The sequence below is a fragment of the Plectropomus leopardus genome, chromosome 23 (assembly GCF_008729295.1).
Source record: "Plectropomus leopardus isolate mb chromosome 23, YSFRI_Pleo_2.0, whole genome shotgun sequence".
NCBI lineage: Eukaryota > Metazoa > Chordata > Actinopteri > Perciformes > Serranidae > Plectropomus > Plectropomus leopardus.
The window spans coordinates 13,887,307-13,907,647 of record NC_056485.1 but is presented as its reverse complement, the minus strand read 5'-3'; the positions used below and the strand labels follow the sequence as shown (position 1 = coordinate 13,907,647).

Here is a 20,341-nt window from a genome sequence, read left to right as displayed (position 1 = left end):
AAACTGTTGCCCTTCCTTTAATTCTTTTGACCGTTCACTCGTCTCTTTTCTTTTTTCTCACCTCCCCTTCTTCCTGTTTCACAGTCTCCACATGTGACCTCATGAAGTAAACACTATCATTTAAAAAAAAGCACCAGATAGTCAGACTCACTGTATCCAGAGCTGTGACTCATTCCCTGTCAATCATTATATCTATTGTCACCACCAGTTAAGGCGCTGACAGCTTGACCACGAAAGTCCACTGCTTACAACAGCAGCTCTGACAGGATACACTGTCAGTATAACTAGCAATAAAATATTACTGGCAACAGTGATAATCTTTATTTATACAACACCGGCGATAAAGCAACATGAACTGATTTAAACAAAATATATACCCAGCCGACAGTAACAACAGCACCAAATAAAACCTGAAAAACATGGAAGTTTAGTATATTTCTCAATTCACACATTAAAATATAATCAGCTAAAATGATTACATAAAGTTGGTATATATAAATAAAGGTGTACTGTATTACTGCACAACTGTAGTTTGACCACTTTTTACATTATTTTGCTTTATTATTGCTTTTAGGGGATCACCTCTCCTCCCCTCTCTTTTATTTGCAAGAATCCACCGCAGTTGAATGGAAAGTTACCAACTGGAGCTTTAAATAAACACTTTTATCTCGCTCTAACCAGGAACCGAAAAAGAGATGTAATATGACTACTTTTGCTGCAGCTCCTGAAAACATTTCTCTCTCTGCTCCCTCTTATCAATACAACATGAACTAGTATAACGGGCCTCAACTGGTGTCCAGAGTCATCACTTATAGATGTTTATCTGTTTAAATACTTTAACAAAATGATGGGGATCATAAACACAGTGCAGAAAGTCAGCATATGTGATAGATTTAGTTCCATCAGACAGTGTTTGCACACTTTCAGCCTGAATGCATTTTTGCTGTTGTCAAGTGCTGTTATCATCCCCTAGTTTCTGTCTTTCTGTTCTTCAAAAACAAAAATAACTCTCAGCAAAGCCAGACAGCCAGGACAAGCGGTGACATGCTCGCTTCCTTCAGAGCAGAGAATCCCTTGGAAAAGTTGGCTTTTCTTTGGATAAACACTACCATAAATGAATGGATGAAATTACAAGGAATAAAAAGCACAATGACAATGTATTTTTCCATATATCTGATCCTAAAACATTAGCTGACTGACTGTTATGATGCCAAATACACCGCAACAAAGGCATTTAGAGGATGACTGCCTTTCACACACCTTCCTTGTACATTGTTGACAGAGGGATCGGAGCACCTTGATACAACTCCCAAGCCAGTATTTGGACAATCAACCCCTCCTATAGCTCAAACTCTCCTCTATAAACATTGGAGGCTAATGAGTCCCTGAGCAACAGGTTAAACAAGGCTAAACGATTAAGGCGGCACTAAGAATGGCTTTTAAGAAGGCTTGCATGGCAACAAGTTCAAGTACTCCTTAATGAGCAGTTAGGGAACCAGACAGCACTTTCCACTGCCTCAAGAGGGAAAGAAAAGCAGGAAGTGTGAGCTGAAATGCTAAAAAGGCAGGAAATAAAATGCGAAGTGAGACGATGTTAATCTAGGGAGCTACAAAAGACTGATTTACTCTTTGATTTGACTTCTTTTGAAAACATGGATAAAAGAGATGTCCACGAATTGCAAGAAATTAGGAAAAAAGTGTGAAGAAAATTACCTGAAAATAAGTTTTTTTAAGGGTGGGAGAAAAAAGAAGAAATTAGTGTGTGTTAATAATGATTTTAAAATAGGGTCAAATGTCCAGAAAATGATATTTTAAATTACTATTAATAGAATTATTATTACCTATTTTATCTATCTATTTTTGCATTGTCACCTTTTTTCTGTGATTTTGGTTTTGTGTTTTGTTTTAAATTTTTATCTCTTTTTTTGTTAAATTTCGGGCAATTTTCTTGTAACTCGTAACCTAATAGTAACTTTTCCCCTTTAGGGTTAATGCTTTCAACAGTTCATGAGTTTATTCACTTATATCTGACCTCTTGAAGCAAAACCTGCCCTCACTGATAAAACCATCATTTTTTGCTGTCATCACAAATTTTGATGATGGACTCTGCATGATGGAGGGTGAAATTAACCTGGCGTCGTAGCCCAAAGCCTCCTGATTTCCCTGGAGCCCGACTCACAATTATAATCAGCCTGAGGCCATGCAGCGAAGCACCACTATTAGACACAAACCTTGCAACTCCAGTTCTGCTGATTCTCGTTCCTCTACTTAAACCGAATCACCACACACACACACACACACACACACACACAAACACTCTCCCGTGGGTTATGATTTTCTTTCACAAACCACTTCGTAATTCTAAAAATACATGCTTGTCAGTTGGAAAACAATGCTGTGATTCTTCACTCCCCTCAAAAAAGCTGATGCAGTGGAAACACATGGTTCAATCCAGCAAAAGCTGCATCCATTGAGAGAAAATCTCATCTTCTGGTTTCCTTTCCTGTTGGCACAGTTTTATCTCTGTGTTTCAAGCGGGACATGGTGCTGGTGATGTCACAGGGACATCAGCAGTAACCAGGCAGCTGGAATCCCAGTCTGACTTGTGGTCATATTTTTAATGCACTGACTTGCCCTAAAAGTTGTCTTCTTTGTCTTATTTTGGCAAATGCATTTTTATTTTCAGTGGAGAACAGAACAAGTTTTTTTAGAGATGTCATGATGACATTAGCAATGACATGCCAACATGTGATACTACATTTTCCACTGAACACAGGGTTCCTACAGCTTCAGGCAAGTTACATTTTAGACTTTTTAAAAGCCAATCGGAATTAAATTTAAGACCGAAACTATATTCACCAAATCTGAAAAGGAACAAAAAACACAAGCTGACATAAATTCCTCAAGTCAACGGACAGTTTTGTCTGCCTTTTTTTTGTCTCGTGGCGCAGACGAGGGTAGAACAGCAATGAGCAATACCTGGTTCTCTGTGATTTTTTGGTGATTTTGTTATTCTCACTCTGCGTATAGGACGCCACAGCCTTGATTCCCATCATGGTGAGTTTTAAAAACTTTTTGCACTTTTTGCAAAAAATACAGCGAGGCTCGTATGCAGTATGCAGTGCTGTGTAATCTCTGTTAAATGGCCAATTTTTGTTCAATTTGGGCATATAATGTGCTGAAAAAAATGATGATGCCTTATTAGCATAGAAAATCAGGAAGAGTCTTGAAGCTGCAATAGTTAAGAGGAAGCACAACAATGTTTAAACCTGCATGTTGTGTAATAGCTTTTCCGTATAAGGAGTAATTTAGACTCTGGATGTCTATATGAAAACCACTTGAGGAACAAACTACACCGGCATTAAGCCTCGGTTTAGGTATCAGTCTGTTCAGACAAGTTAAGGAATTCCCATAAATATAATGAGATAACACCGCTGCTAATATTGCCAGAAAACGTATGACATTTTATCATGCTTTAATGTTTAGTTATGGAAGATGAAACTCTTTTTCAGTCCTCCATCTACAAAAATAAAATTCTGCTGTTTTTAAGGAGTCACTCTGAGGAGATTTTACGCACCATTTAAACTTCTCCACAGCAAAAACTGACCATAACACATCTGCAGGAGGTTAATGGGGCTGTTAATCAATACCAGTGACTCAGCAAAGATCTGCAGACTTTACAAACAAAAGCTAAAAAAAACCTCTGTTCTCAAGCCAAACAATGCAAATTGCCCAACCGTCTTTCTCTCTAGTTTACCAGATGGTAACATATTAATTCTTCACCAGACATTTCTTCTTGATCTTTCCCCTCATCAGCTAATTTTCAGCATCTCCACAGTGAACTGCTGAGGTCTCACACTGACGTCATGATGGCATAAGCAAAGCAGAGATCACTCATAAACATGAGATAAATCTCCGTTCTGCAGTGAACGTTATAATACTGAAGATATATCTGGCCACTAGGAGCTTGTTGTACTAAAGGAGAGTCTCTGACATCATCAGTCACCAGGCAACCCTGGTGCAGAAACAGTCAGTGCTCACCCTGCTACTCCCTCAAAAAATAATACCATAACTCACTTTAATGGTTGTTTTATGTTCTCATGTGAAGTCAAAGCAAAAACACAGTAAATCAAGTTGATACCGAATGTTTTTATGTTTGTGAGAGAGAACCTGTAGTAACTGATTATTCAGATGTATGACTACAACACACGGAAAGCATGTGACACACACTCACAACACCCAGCGATGACCGATAAAACTTAGCAGTAAACGATGAGTTCAACACCTCTGCAGCAGTTCAGCAATTCATCATATCCTGAGATCATGGCTCCAAATCTGAGGATTTATAGATTATTTTGTAAGAAACTGCTTAACTTGTTTCTCTGTTATTGACTGTTAAAGGCCACAAAACTTAACAGAGAGAAAATCAGGTTGCTAATCTCAAATCAGTTCAAAAAAAACATTTGCAGATTCAAAGGAAGCTAAGTTTTATGATGTTTGAAGAAATATTTACTGCTGCTACTTACAGCTGAATTAAATACCAAGTCAAACAAGTGGGCCATTACAGAGTGACAGGTCTTGCAATTTAAAACTGGTAATAAAAGAGATTTTATTACTTGACATAGTACGTAATGTGAGCCACCGATTAGAGCAGGAAATGAGGGCATAAAAAGATGAGTTATGAAATGCAACAAAGATCATCAGCTGGAGTTCAACCAATATGTTGTGATCGCATGGTCAGAGCTATAAACCTCAAAGTCGCCCCGGATTTTACTTTAATTTTCCTGCTCCTAATGAGTCTGCTTCTGCTGTTGGAGGGGGGCTTGAAAAGCAGGTAATGAAAAGCTTGGTTTGTAAAAATAATTAGCGCTTTAACTAAACTGAATGACACGCCAAACCAATGAAAAAAATTTGCACTGACAAAAGCTGACTGTTGCTCGCCTCACATCGCTTATATCATGGCCAAAAAGTTGCACTTGAACACACCACGAGAATACGGGCAACAGCCAACCAGCAGGTACATTTTGTGCCTGCATGGGAGGAAATAACTCTCCATACAAGCAGACAGGGGCAGTCTGTATCCGCCATTAAAAAAGGGAAACCAGACGACCGGAAGACCATTTGACACTAGTAAGCCACTTAGCTCATTAACAACACAATCCATTGTTGAAAGAACAACAGGTATTTACCGTGCACCAGTGAACAACAACAACACAACCCCCCAGGATAGGTTTCAGCTCAAGAGCTCCACAGCTCAAAAAACAATTTTGCTTATGAAATGAGTTGGTTTCAAGCTCACTCCCTCTTGAGCTCTTTGTTTACCTCACTTACATTTCTCTTCTCCTGCGTTGAGCCGAACTGTCAATCTGAGTGATTTTATTCGCTGATGGGCTCCACCATCTGTGACACAAGCCAACTAGGGCCAACTAAGGCCTACTAGGGCCGACTAGGGCCGACGTGTGCCAACGGTGCAGGATGCACCACAGCAACTAGGGCGAAAGATGTTCACTAGGTGAGTTTCCACAATCCTTACAATTGCACAAATTGATGTTGCGAATATGAAATACGCCTAATGGAAACATGAAAATTTCTAAAAAAAATCCTATTTATCGCAAAAAAGTTTTTACACTTGCATGAGGTGGTATTTCAGGCAATTCAAAGAAGCCATATTTTGCAAAACTGCAATGGAAACCCTTTTTTTTTTTTTTTTTGCTTTTATAGGTCACACGATGCTATGACTTGTCAGTAGGAACTGGCAAGCGCTACAAGAGGCGTTATTGCATCGCATAACAAAAGTTAAGCGGATCATCCAGATGTTTTGAATTCCTCTGTGAAATCATGGACTATCACCACTTAGAAATCTGTCAGACATGGCCGCTCCCACATATAAGGGGCTTGCCTTTCCATTATCGCTCACATGACACGTCAGCATCAGATAATGACGGCTAGTGCAGTGGCTGCAACAGAAATAAACCTGCTGATGTTTGAAAATCCATCGCCATGTTTCTTGGAATGTTATCGCCAGAAGAGAAGTCACACAGCAACATGAGAAAAGTCACATCACATCACTCAATGGAAACGCAGTCATTTCGACATTTCAAAAATAACGCTTAATTTGTTTTGGAAATCTGCCTACTGATGGCCAAACACTGACCAACAACCGACTGTCAGCTTAGTGTATCAGAGCCTTTAAAGGTGCAAAATGGTTTAAAATAAGACAAACCTTTATTAATCCCAAATGGAGAAATTCTGTTGTTGTAGCAGTTTACAGTACCAACAGTGAAAATAGATAAGAACAATTAAAATATCCATATATCCATGCAATAGGATTTGCCCCCGAGTAAAAGAATGGAAACGTAAAAAAGCAAATATTAGTAAAAAAATGTAATAAAATAAATAATAGATGTGTGAGTTAGAGACATGGATAAAGAGTGGAAGGGTGGGGGGGCACAGAGACTGCTTAGGACCCTGAATGTGGTGCTACGCCCCTGATGCAACCACACAAATATGTCTATGTTTGCATGCTGTCCTGAATTGGCTGACAAAGACAACCTGCTCATGCCAAAAGCTTCACAACATCTGCACAAAGTTAAACACATTATCCAGCTGTAACTGGACTTTATCTAAAAGCAAAATCTGCGTAGTTACCTGAGCTGAGAGGGGGGTCGTCGTCCGTGGTGGAAAAGTCCAGTGTGGCTCCTGCAATGTCCACCATCTCGTCATCATCATCGTCACTGGGGTGATGAAGGCTGTCAAAGCTCCCGGTGCGGTAGCCGGTGTTATCCATCATCTCAAACTCTGCTTACAACACAAGAGGACAGTTAAGCAAAAACAGAGACAACCTCTGGGATTAACCACAACATGATAAGCTTTTACCTCTGTGACTTTCGGCTGCATATTTTCGATACAAGTTGTCCAAAAACTGAAACATTGTCAGACAGCAGTGCCTCCGTACTTCCACCCAACTAGCTGTATTTCATAAAAACAAATTCTTGGTAGTGTTCGTGGGTTCTTGTGAAACAGCGGACCCGGGACAGCTGGTCCTATCACCCCGCTTCATCATAACCAGTTATGACAGCACAGCTCCAGTTACGTGGGACGTTTTCGCAAGCGTTTCCGCTCTTTTTCTGCTCTTCTGTTCCTCCTTTTACTCTGTAGTTACGTTTGTAACTAGCATAAAAAGCGCCTCACTGTGGAAAACACACCGCGGGTAACGAAAGAAGATTATTAGCCTAGCTTAAGCTGTTAGGGACAAACTGACAAAATGTAACTGAGCTAACTTAGTTTACCGCGTTTAAAAACCACGTCCAGTTACGCTTTTGTGAATAAAGAAGTAAGACGTTAACTTGAGGCCTGACCTTACCTGTGGAGAAAGAAAACAGCCGTCCTGCTCAGCGGAGAAGTCTTATGACTCGGATTTGCCCCGCCGCCGTCTCCGTCTACTGTAGGCTGCTTATGTCAACAATGTAAACTTGACGCTCCGCAGCGGCTGCTCAGCAAAAATCCTGCGTCATTCTCCGGCTCCAAAACGACTGTTTTAACACGCAAAATGTGCACTAAAGGAGGCCACTGCACACCATTATCTTACCTACGAACCTAAAATGGTAAAATAGTGTGAAATTGTCCGCATTGCGTGTGGTTTGTGCCACTTAAATTTGCAAACGTAAAGCGAGCGTCAAGTTAGCTAGCATTAGCTGCCACTTCCGTTTTGGCAGTTGTGAAGCTGCAATAAAATTGCTTATTTTATAGTATGGCATGGCACTTTGGGGGATTTTGTAGTCATACCTTAATCCATTCTCCCTTTTGCGTATGTATTTTGTTTTCTATACTACAAAATCCCACCTTGTTTCTGCAAAATGACAAATTTTGCTATTTTAATTTGAAATCCAAAACGCCTTTTTCCGGTTTAACTGTCGTCTTGACACGATCATCTGTAGGCCAGGATTATCAATCGAGTCAAGAGCTATCGGCGCTTCTCCAAGTGGGTCAGTGGAACAGTTCGACGAATCGGTCAGCAGTTTTTTTTCACTGCAGAAAAAATATTTAATATCAGATGTTTATAAAAAGCAACATAACTTAAACAACGGAATTTAAAAATTATTTAAATATTAGATTGATATTTTTGTTTTTCAAGTAGGCTATAATAAAGAAAGAAAAGGACAATTAGATTTGAGTCTTGAGTCTAGATTTGAGGACTTTAGGGACTGTTCATTATTTGTGAAGAGGGAGGGTTGATGCCAAACAGAGGAAGTACTTCTGAAATTTTTAAGCACTGGTGAGGGAGTTATTATTTTGATTTGGCTTAGGGGAGAGACATTCGACTTTTTTCTTTCCCTCATAAAAGGGTATTTTTGGGGTTGTTTTACCTCATCTGTTGTGAAGGTTCAAGGACAGAACGATGTTGTATGACTTAGTATTACTAGTTAGTATGACTTATGATTTGTAATATTATAGACCTTATAGATCAAACTGAAATTGAATTGCAATTATATTTTTGTTCAGCCCTTTTGGGCATGCTTTGTGGGCTACAATGAAATGTATATAGCACTTTGGGTTGTGTCTGAACAATAAATGTGCCATATAAATACATTTACCTATGTTGCCTTAAGTGGTTGTACTTTGTATTTATTTAAATTACCCTCATGTTCATAAAAACCCACATAAATGTGTTTTTTCAAGGTATGTTTTCTTTTTTAAAAAATTCCCAAATCAAACCATTTATCACAGCCAAAAATTGTGAAATACAGTCATTTATGGTGGAGGGAGGGTCATACATTTTTCTCCAGTAACTCAGGGAAGCTCAAGGAAAAATACTTGTGGCTCCAGCAAGGGTCATGATATTTAAAAAAAAAAAAAAAAAAATCATGCCCAAGCCATCCCCTCATCTGATAAAAATAAAACAAAATGAAATACAGTCCCTTAGATGTATATACAGACTTTTCAAATATAAACATTTTATTTAGAAAAAAATAATTCACCATCAAATGAACACATTTTTCCTCAGTTATTTTAAAGTAAAAACTCACTATTTGGATTTGGAGTCAGCCACAACTTTTTTTAAAATTAAAAATAGGTTTTTAGGTAGATCAAAAACAAACCAGACAAAAAGAAAATAAGTTTTTAATGGAAGACAATGAAAGAAAATATTAGTTACGAAAAGTACACGATAACCCAGAAAAAGATGTTGTTCAGTATGCTTTTATACTGTCTTTCTGTGTCAAACATGTTTGTTTTTAGTGTGTTTCGCTGCAATGATTTGTTTGCATTGGACCATTTAAATGGAATAAAAACAGTTAAAGGGCGACACCTTGTGTTCATCTGTAGGAAATGACTCGAGGCTGCTTATGAGGGAAAGTGGAGCATTTGATGGAAAAAAATGACAAGGGTGTGTGTGCAGACAGGCGTTATTATATCCTGGTTTATGTCTGTAGTCCTGATTAATCATTGCAACCTCTTTCCTTCATTACTTCCCATGATGCATCATTTCTCTCTGCACACCGCCCACTCATCTTCTTTTCCTGCAGTCCGCCACTCTGCTCCGGCTCGGCCCAACATAAACATTTCTCCAAACTGCCTCCCACAGCGTGGCCTGTTTCTCATCACTTCCTTTCTATTCCTCTGTGTAAACTCCTTCATTCATTCTTTTTTGTTAAAGTGAGATTGCAATAATTATATCTTTGATTAAGATAGCCTTAATATAAGTGATGGATTTCTCTTTTGATTGATATAAATATGTAAATAATGAATTTATATCTTTGATGAGGATATCATATGAATAATGACTAATTTTCTGTATGGCAAAGTAAATAATGTAATGTTAAATTTAGACAAGTTAAGGCTTTAACAGTCACACTAAGGGATGCCTTTGCAAAAAAAAACAAAAAAAAAAAAACAACAGGCCATAGAGTATGTAAACAAAATGCATAGATTTACAAAGAAAAGTGCATTTTTCCATTATAATGCATTTATAAAAAGTGCAAATGTCAATGTAATATAATAGAAATATTTCTTCATGCAATAACTGTAAAAATAAATAAACAAAAATAAATTGTTAGAAATAAAAATGAATCTAGTGAGGAGTCTGAATAAAATTCATGGTAAAAAAAAAAATTATATAATAAAAAATGGAAAATAAAAATAACTTCATAAAATAAATACACAAACAAAATAAATATATAAAAATAAACAAATAAAAAATAAACATAAATAATAATGAACCTAGTTTAAGAAAACCTGTTTAAATGTATAGTAGAAAAGACAGTCAATTTAGTATAATAAAAATAAATTTTAATAGAATCAGAGTATCTATATCTAGTTTCTTTTTTTTTTACGTTTGAAATAAATTTCTGAATCAAATTAAATCATTCTATATTGCCTCCTTTTTTCTTTCTTTTTTTAACCATCTTTTTACCGACTGCTTTATTCCTCCTCATGTTTTTAGAAGCAGGTCACTTTGCCTTCTGCACTCATTCACGCCTCCATGTTTTGTCTTTCATTTTTCTCTCTTTCTTTTTCCAGCTCTGCTTACATTCCCATCAGTCCTCTGTTCTTTAATCTGGGTCAGGCAAAAGACTGCACTCCCTCGCTTCCTCATAAAATGCAGATTCTTCACTTCTACGACAGCTGTTTTCTTTATTATTTCCACAGAGCAGCACCCCCAGCTCTCTGTGTCTGTGAGGCCAAACGTGTCCGCCTCAAACACTGTTCTCTCCGTCTAGTTTTCACTTTTTTATTAATGGTTCTGGCTCTAACCTCCATTAAAAGTACCACTCGGTTGACAGATCCACATGTGTTATCGTCTAAAATAACATTTTACCGCTGCGTCTTCTGTCTCTGGATGAAGGTGTGATATTATTTCAGTGTGGGGTTAAACAGAATACATACATAACAGGCTTTAATCACATTTTTGATACGGAAAGATGCCAGGCTCTTGTGAAGTAATAAATATTTGGAGCTCCTAAATTTCCTCTCAGCAATTAATCATCTTTTGCTTTCGTATGGAAGCCAATTCTGGCCAAGAAAATGACAGGTGAAAAGGTAGAAATAATAAAAATAATAATGGTAAGTGAAAAAAAAGACAATGTTCTTTGGAGGCATGAAAAATAGTCAAAATCTTAATTTGTTAAAAAATAAAAGTCTTTAGCTTACATTTGAGTTTGAAACCATCTTGATTTAAAGTTTTTTCACAAATAATCTCATAGTTTTGAATTAATTTTATGGTGAAACTTGACATAAAATGTGCTTTTATCATCACTTTAACACAGAAACTAGATTTCACATATTTTTGAAAGAAAAAATACATTTTGACTTAATAATTTTGACATTAAAAATTAAATTTGGGACTTATTTTAAAATCTAGTCTCTTGTCCTTAAATATACAACTAGTAGTGAAAGTGTTGCTTTTTCTGAAGTATTTTTTTGTCAGTAGTTTCACTTTGACTCCTGAGTTTATATTAAGAAACTACATCCATCACAGTAGTCAGACTGTGTTGTGTCTAATTTGACTTCACCACTGCTGTGCACTTTATGTTGTGGTTTCCACATTTTCAATAAAACATTAGAAATTAATAACAAAGACTACGAAGTTCAAACTAAATGTACATTCCTGAGCTTTTGAAAACATTTTTTATTGCTGTAGCATTTCCACTAACTTCAAACAGCGTCCTGGTTTGAGGCTTTAAATGTCTCTCTGGCGTCCTGCTGCTCGGACCCCCACACCACGACATCATCAGTGTTTTAATGAGATTCTTCTTTCGGAGCTCGAGCTCCCTAAAATGAGTCTCTTCACCACATTTCTCCAGCTCCTGCAGGGCTGCTGAACGACTCCAGCTTCAGCACTCCACTTATCATCCGTCAACCTCCATTTGCCCTCGACCATATTTACTTAACCGTCCCACCACATTCAAACAACAGTCCCCCCCCCCCAGAAGGGAATTCATTTCGGCGCCGGATACCAAAGAAACATAAAGAGGCCGTTCACCCAGGACGGATATAAATCACGACAGGAGACGTAAAGCTAGTTTAAAATACTATTATTATTATTTATGGTACTTTTTCCTCACGTGAGTGTTTTTGCAGTTACAAACTCTGTAATGCATTTTACAAAAAGGTTTTGTAATAAATCAAAATTACATAGGAAAAACACAAACAGAAGAAATATACTCTCAACAAGCAACTTTCTCTCCTCTCGTCAAGTCAATACGGTTCCAGTCGATTTAGAAAATGGCTGTTATAGTACAAGAATACATGTAATATGTACAAGTAAATGTGGACACTTTGAGTTCAGGGTTGTTTGGTGTTAAAACAGCAGAGAACAAACTGCAGAAAAGAGCAAAAACTGAGCGTCAAACTGTAACTTTTAACAAACTTTAAGCTGCAGATTTGCTCGATCAACCAGTGAAACTGAAAAAGTAGAAAATAATAAAAGGTATCTGTGGTTTTACTTAACTTCAGCATGTCCACCTCTCAAAACGTGTCCTCTTCCAAATCCCTCCCATCTCTTGTAGAGCTGCAGTTTTTGTGTTTTGTTTTACTTTATTTGATTTCCTCAGATAGCAGAGGTCAACAAACGCAACGCTCAGGACAGTCAATGTTTCACAAATTGGGAAATCAGAATTTTTCTGTCTGTTGTGGCAATTTAAAATGTACAAAAATACACATTTCACTCAAGTTTGCAGGAATAGTTTGACATGTTTTGGGTGATACACTTATTTGCCATGTTTCAGAAAAAGAAAGTGACTCACATAAGCCCTCTTTCAACTACACATGCTTCTTACAACTTAAAGTGAGTGAGATTTAAAACTTTTTTTAACAATCTTTTAATGCCACTTGAATTGGAATTTAATACTAATTTTACAGTAGTGGATACTGATGGAAAACAAAGTACAGAAATCAATCACCTAACATTAGGGGCTTTTTTTTTATTTTCAAATATTTATTGTAACATAAAACGTGACTCTTTGGTTAATGCAAGGGGCATTCAGCAAATTATTATTACTTTTTTAAGTTGCCTACTATTTTAAGCTTTTGCAATGCAATGTCTGCAACGTCCAATGTCTAAGCATTTTGTCTAAGACTTTTGAATGATTGATTTAACACATTTTAATGCTTATTAAGGCCTTATTTTTGGGTTAATGAAGTCAATGCCTTTATGACTTTTTAAGGATTTGCCAGAACCTTGCTACCGTCTCCATTACATACTAAATGGATGATTTAAACGTCAAATGGAGCGAGCAGAAGAAAATGTCACCAAATGCTTGAACGAGATAACGACAAAAACTGCAACTCTGGTTTCAGGTCATCCAAACTCTTGTCCTTCAAAATATACAGTAAACGTCGACTCTTCCTTCTTTTTTAACAACCAATTTTTTACAACCAATTCCAGTCATTAAAAAACAAAAAATCACTATATACACATCGTATACATTATAAACACTGTACATATCAATTATCACGTGACAGTATAACGAGTGGCCGGAGTCTCAAACTCCGCGCAGTAAAACTTGTTACAGTAATTGGGAATACAAAGTGATATGATGATACTATAGTAGATAATACAGTATATTTTGTATTGCTGACTGCAGGTGTCAGCCAGCAACAAATAGAAAATCCCAAAGGCAGTTAATAATGCTGCATGTCACAATGCTGACTTTAGCGTTGCTAACGGAAACACAGTTTCTTAGTGTGAAGCACCGGAAAAAAAAGTCTCCTTCAATTCTCTGAATCAGGAGATTTAAATACAAAACTCAACAAAAAGCAGCGTCTCAGTGACACATTCATCAAGAGAAAATGTCTTTGGCAACGTAGTGTTAGAAGAAGTGTGGCGTCATTAGCTCAGTCTTACAGTACAAGTTCAGGCACAAAACGTGAAGCAGAGAGTATAAAGATTTTACTGTGAGACTAAAATGTGGTTATTTTAAATTCCTTTCTTCACTTATTAGGTTTGAAAAGTGAATTATCAAGCTCAATTGAAATCCGTTCTGCAGTTTCAGTCTTCTTCTTGAGTAAAATTCGAGAACAAAATGAGCTTTTCTTTCTTTGATCACAAACTCGTGTTTCAGCGACGTACAAATCCTTTTGTAACCGCCAACTTGCTCTCGGCTCTCTAGTCACATCTCACGGGATGAGTTTATTTATACTTCTGGTATGTTTGTTGTATTTTAAGAAGTTTGAAGTCTCTAGTTAATAGTTTATGTGATTCCTCGCTCAACTTTCTTCTTCTTCTTCTTTGTCTTTTCTTTGTTGTGTTTAAGCACCAAAGTTCAGTCTTCCTGTTTTGGTTTCAGCCAACATCAAGTGCTACCGAAAAACTAGACAGGTGTTTGAGCTGTTGGTTTGGTTCTGAAACTTCTGGATCTATATCTCTGCTAAACCTTAAAGGAATAGTTTGACATTTTGTTGGTCAAATGGACAATTGGTGAGGCGTTTTTTTTTGCTGGCAGACATGAGAGTGATGTTGATGCTGTAAGGGATGCAGCATATTTCCCCAAAATGTCAAACTATTCCTTTAAGACAATCTGTAAATCAAGGTTTCACAAACATCTACACTGCCTTTTTTAAAATCACATCTTCATTTTGTCTCAATCCTGAAACTGATTTAATGTGGCTACAAGCCTCCTGCTTCTTCATCTCTTTAGGCTTTTTCTTATTTCTTTCAATAATGTCCGTATCCCAACGACATTCCCATACCGATTCCCAGCCCCAGCCCCAGGCTCTCCCTCAGCCCCCTCAGCTGCTCCTCTCCCAGCCGGATCTTGTCCTCCAGCTGCCTCTGCTCCACCAGCAGGGCGGCCTTCATCTTCACAAAGTGGCTACGGAGGAAAAAAAAACACACACAAACAGTTGAGAAAATGTGCACAGTATGGGTCATTTTAGGGTGTGTCGTTTTTGGATAAAGCAGTGAACTATTTAACTCTTAACTTGTCAACCTTAAGCTTATGTTTTATGTTTATGGTGAATGTTAATATGTTTTGTTTATGTGTGTAATGTTACCCCGGATGTTATAACTATGAACACGTCAAAGTAAGTTTCTAAATATTTCTGTTAATAACTGCAGTTATGTTGTTTTTGACCTAAATCAGAAAACATCTGTCAGTTGGCTTTTTTTGGGTTATTAACAGGTTAGATAAAAATAAATGAATGAAGATTTTCTTAACTTTGTGGCAAAAAAAACACACAGGCTTCTACGTTAATGTCTTTGTGGTAATATATATGTAAAAGTCTTAACTGTTCCTTTTTTCCCAAAATACCAATTTGACAGACTAGAGGCCCAAAATGACTGTAAAATGCTGGTGTATCAGATTAAAAAATCTATGAGTTACATGTCATTAACCTCTGTTTAGTATGAGTTGTACTGCAGAGGTGCACACGAGGACAGTGGGTGATGAAGTTGTGTTGTACCTGTAGTCTCTGTGCTGATCGGGGGAGAGGCAGCGGGCCAGCACCCGGCTGACGGCCTGCTCTCTGCGGTCAACGTGGTCCTTCAGGTCCTGAGCCTCCGACAGCTGCCTGATGAGCTGACGCTTCTTCTCCAGCAGAGGGAGCTAGAGGACAGACGCGCACAGAGACAAGAGGTGACGTTTATTGATAGCATTTATTACATTTTTTTTTAAAGTGACAGTTTTCTTTGATTTTGATATTCTTCCTCCATGCTTCAGTAGATCCTGTAACATCTTAACTTTCAATCCTTCCAGCAGTTATTCTTCCTATCCTTCATCAGTCTATATTCTTTCTTGTTTTTTACCCTCTGATTGTCTTGTAAAGGTTAAAGGCTGAAACTTGTGGAGAAGTCTATGAGGACCTTTCTGGCCAATTAAGATACAATTAAATACCATTTTCTGCCAAAACACCAAATAGTTGAAAAACAGACACATTTTTGCATTTTCATCCCATTTCGAAATCTTCGCTGTTACTACTGCAGCAAAATGTCATGCTGCCACACACACTCTGAATATGATGCAAATGTTTAGTTTAAATATACTGTAATTTAAGCTGTTAAACTACCTATCATTGTGCACATAAAAGCTGTGTTTAACTACAGCAAATTACACATAACACCTTGCGCCCCACTGCCCCTCCTCGTCCTCTCCTCACCCTCTCGTGGTGCTCCGTCTCAGGGTCCAGTGTGTCCAGCGTGGTCTCCACTCTCAGCAGCCTCCCGGACAGCGACAGCAGCAGGCTGACCACTTTGTCCAGATCGCCGATGAACATGCGGAACTTGTCCACCTCGTTGGGCTTGCACACCGCCACCACCATGCTCTCCACCTGAGGACACACACAGAGACACACACAGCTGGAGGTGACCAGTGGTGGACAAAGTATTCAGATCTTTTACTGAAGTAAAAGTACTAATGCCATCCTGTGAGAATACTCTGTTACGATTAAAAGTCCTGCATTGAAAATGGTATTTAAATAAAAGTAAGTAAGCATAACCAGGAAAATGTAATTAAAGTATTAAAAGTAAAGGAACCAAGTGCAGAAAGTCTTAAAACATACACACACACACACACACACACACACACACACACAAAAAAAACCCTCAAAATTAATTTGAAAAAAAAGAAAAAGAAAAAAAATCCAAAAAACTCACAAAAGTATTTAAAATTAAAACAGAACAAAAAACAAAGCTCAAAATTAAAGTTGAAAAAGTAAAAGTGAAAATAACACCTACCAAAACTCAAAATCATTTAAAGAAAAGAAAAAAACTTCCTATGTTTTTTTAAATACAAAAATCTTTATTTGTAAAGTAACTACAGCATTCAGATGAATATGGTGAAGTAAAATGTATAATATTTCCCTCTGAAATGTAGCGGCGTAAAAGCCTAAAGTAGCATGAAGAGAAAATACTCAAACTACTAAAGTAAAGTACAAGTACCTCAAATTCATACTTAAGGGCAGTACTTGAATAAATGTACTTAGTTACATTCCACCACTTGAAGTGACTGAGCTCAAGGAAAAAAAATAGGGCTTTTCTGGCTTCAGTCTAGATTGTGGTTTGATTTGGTGCTTAAGATGGCAGGGAAGGAATTTTGGACATAATGAAATCTCTTGAGAATGTTTAATTTTAATTGACATGTCGATGACCCGAGAAGAACCAGTGCCCTTCACATTTGGCACGTTTTATGTTGAGAGACTCCCGTCTGTCTGGAAGATAGAGGTCGACCTTGTTGACGTTTCAGACACACACACTCTCTATCCGACTGTTTGTGAGGATACAAGGATAGTCGCTGTAAAAGGCTGAACTGATTGTTCTGTGCTTGAAATATTCGGTATATCTCTGTCCATGCACATGTGCTGCTCCAAAGCGTCAATAAATGTATAACACTAATGATGCAAAAGTCAAACTAAGTGAGGATTAATGACAAAAGCTTAAGAACAATTAAGAATGTTAACGTTTTAAATAACTTTTTAAGCAAAAACGCCAAAAGTTCACAGGTACAAGCTTCTAAAATTGACATTTTTGCTTTTTTTTCACACCATGTCTTGAATTGGATACTTCTGTTAGTTTACTTACACTATGAACCTACTTGCGATGTGTGCAAATTTTGGCAGGGTGTAACCTGGCGATCACTGATCTCTGTTTTATATCATTGTAAACTGAATATTTTGGGGTTTTTTTTTTTTTTGGACTGTCTGTCGGACAAATTAGCAACTTGAAAACACGCCCTTGGACTCCCCCCGTTTCCTGTTTTTCTGATTAAAGAATGACATGGAAAAATAATTAACTGATTTATCTATAATAGAATTACTGTTCAAGCTCGAATGACATACTTGAAAAAAGAAAAAAAGAATTTTTTGAAATACAACGAATCAGAGTTGCAGCCCAAAAATACACAGAAAAAGAGAGCCGGAGAGAGTTCCAACTCTTTCACCACGTCCAGTTTTGGGAGGCTAAATGTCATGAGCGAAAGCCAGAAGAAACGACTAAATAAGAGGATGAAGTTTCTCCCCACCTCCTCTCCCAGCTGCGCATTGGCTCTGATGTCCTCCTGCAGTCCCCGCTGAGCCTCTCTCAGCACTCCCAGCTTCTTGCGGAGGCTCTCCATCAGCTGTTTCTGCACGACAGACGGAGGAGGAATTGTTTAGATACCTCAAAATGAAAATAACAGGCAACACGTGTCTGTCAGCTTTACGTCATTATCGTTCATTTTGACTGGAAAACACTAGAAACGCTGACTGCACAACACTATCAGTTCAGTAGTGAGACAGTAGCTGCAGGCGTTACCTTGTAGGTCAGCTCGTCGTCCTCGTCCCTCTCCCTGTTATCAGTGAAGTCCTTCATCTGTGACAGGAGCTGAGCTTTGGCTGCTGACGTGCTGTAATAGGACGAGCAGCTGGAGCTCGCACCGGACCGCCTGTGGGGGAGAGTTTGGTTTATTTACGTGGAGATAAAACACAGGCGAAGCGATAAAACAGACACACGATCGTAAATACGGTCATTAGAAAAGTACATAAATAAGAAACGCAATCAATTATGCGGGCTAAGTGAGGCAGAAGAAAAACAAGGAGGCATCTGGAAAACATCTCAGCTTTCGAACAAGCAAATAAAGTAACAAAAATAAGATGACAAGTTCAAACTGCAGCAGTTAACAGAGCAGCTGACACCAAAATGAAAAATGGTAAATATGACTTTTGGGTGACAGCAATGCAAGTGGTGTTCTGTGTTTTTTTTCTTCTTTTTTTTAAAGTTACCTATTATTTTGAGATTTAACAATGACAGGTCAGAAAAAAAGGTTCATAAAACTGGATCTTTTATGTCTTAGCACATTTAAGACTTATGAAAAACTAATTTAAGACATTTTAAGACCAAGTAAGGCCTTATTTTAGATTGAATAATTCAATACTTTTTGGATATTTTTTAAGGATCCGCAGGGATCTTGATATAGCAATAATGGAAAAACATTCATACAAATAATGTGATATTAATTTCAACCATACCATCCACATCTATGTTGATAGAACAAAACTGCATTTTTTATATGGTTCACAACTTTTATATACTGCAGGAAAAAAGCTGTCTAAAAGCACATTTCCATCATGTAAACTCTCCAGGACTTGTATATCTGTCATATGTGGCAACAATTACCCAGCTGGCACCTGTGCTGGCAAAAGTAAACCATTTGTAAACGAAACAGGGAGAGCAGAAAGAAATCTGGCTGCAGTGAGGTGCTCTGGAAAGGTTGTGGGAAACGGGGAATAAGCTTAGTGACAAGAACAGTTAGGTCTTGTACAAATCAAATGGTCTGTGAAATTAACACACACACAGAAACACACATTCCACCGCTCGGATTTAAGCCTCTCTCTCGTTACCTATCCAAGCTGTCGGTGTTGTGCTCTGTGGTTTGGTAGGCTCCTCTCCAGCTCTCTCTGCCCGACTCTCCCTCGCTGCTCTGGGGGAAGAGCTCCTCGAGGCTCAGCCCCTCTCTGCTGCTCTCCCCGACCTCCAGCTCCTCCTCCAGGGAGCTGCTCTCCGCCCTCGTCCTGCCCGACGGCGAGGCCTCGGTAGAGGCCGGCAATGTGTCGATGTCCGTCTCCAGGACCGTAACCGGCAATGCGAAACATGGCAGCTCGCTGGTGATTGGCTCGTCTAACACTGGAACATCCTCCTGGAAATCATCGATGTCTGTCTCCATGGGGACGTCCAGGTCTGCGTCCAGGCTGTGCACAGGACTCGGGCTGAGGGTGGTCTCTGATTCTGTTCCTGGTTCGGGGATCTTCTGCGGATCAATGCTCTGAAAGCCTCTGCTCATACGAAGCTGCTGCTGCTGCTCGTAGTCAATGGAGAAGTAGGATTCAGGGGGTAAAACGCCACCAACACCTCCGTTTTCTAGGACAGGTGGAAGGGTTGAGTCGCTGTGAACTCTGGGAGATGGCACTCTCTCCCACTCGGCTCCTGGTCTCACGTTGGACTGTTGTTTCTGAGGTTTCACTGTTACTTTGTCCTGGTTGGGGCTGATGTTCATCTCAGAATAACTGCAGAGACACAGATACACTTTGTGAACTTTGAGACATTTGCATGAAATTTGGTCATGATTAGTGTTTTAATTTTCATGGCCAAAAACATGTTTTGTATTTATGAAATATTATATTTAAACATATACAAACCACACTTGCTTTTTGTTTTTATATCTGGGTTTTTGTATATTTTTGCAAATATTTCTTTTAATTATTGCTTTAAGTAGGAGTAACATTGTGGATTTTTGTACAGTTTGTTTTGTTGTAACATCATTAAAGACACGGATACACTTTATTAACTTTGATCCTATTTGTCTGAAAGTTTGTCATGATCAGTGTACAAACTGACTTTTTTGTGAGGTCACAGTGACCTTGACCTTTGAGTCAA

At 38.2% G+C, this 20,341-nt stretch overlaps 2 protein-coding genes across 3 annotated transcripts in view; both read right to left on the bottom strand.

Moving 5' to 3' along the window:
• Window positions 1-7,648, bottom strand: part of clcn5b (chloride channel, voltage-sensitive 5b) — a 39,446-nt gene extending 31,798 nt beyond the window's left edge. The window contains exons 1-2 of one of the 2 annotated variants that reach the window (XM_042512033.1): window positions 7,364-7,648; window positions 6,649-6,798 (exon numbers count right to left, since the gene is read on the bottom strand). In XM_042512033.1, the coding sequence (XP_042367967.1) occupies window positions 6,649-6,790 (142 nt within the window). In that variant the 5' untranslated portion in view covers window positions 6,791-6,798; window positions 7,364-7,648. Of the gene's footprint in view, window positions 1-6,648; window positions 6,799-6,876; window positions 7,122-7,363 lie in introns of those variants that run through there. The other variant, XM_042512032.1, reaches the window with a different exon arrangement.
• Window positions 7,649-11,895: 4,247 nt separating this feature from the next.
• Window positions 11,896-20,341, bottom strand: part of shroom4 (shroom family member 4) — a 30,110-nt gene continuing 21,664 nt past the window's right edge. The window contains exons 6-11 of the mRNA XM_042512685.1: window positions 19,309-19,971; window positions 18,224-18,353; window positions 17,952-18,053; window positions 16,093-16,263; window positions 15,400-15,542; window positions 11,896-14,810 (exon numbers count right to left, since the gene is read on the bottom strand). Coding sequence (XP_042368619.1) covers window positions 14,654-14,810; window positions 15,400-15,542; window positions 16,093-16,263; window positions 17,952-18,053; window positions 18,224-18,353; window positions 19,309-19,971 — 1,366 coding nt within the window. The 3' untranslated portion in view covers window positions 11,896-14,653. The remainder of the gene's footprint in view (window positions 14,811-15,399; window positions 15,543-16,092; window positions 16,264-17,951; window positions 18,054-18,223; window positions 18,354-19,308; window positions 19,972-20,341) is intronic.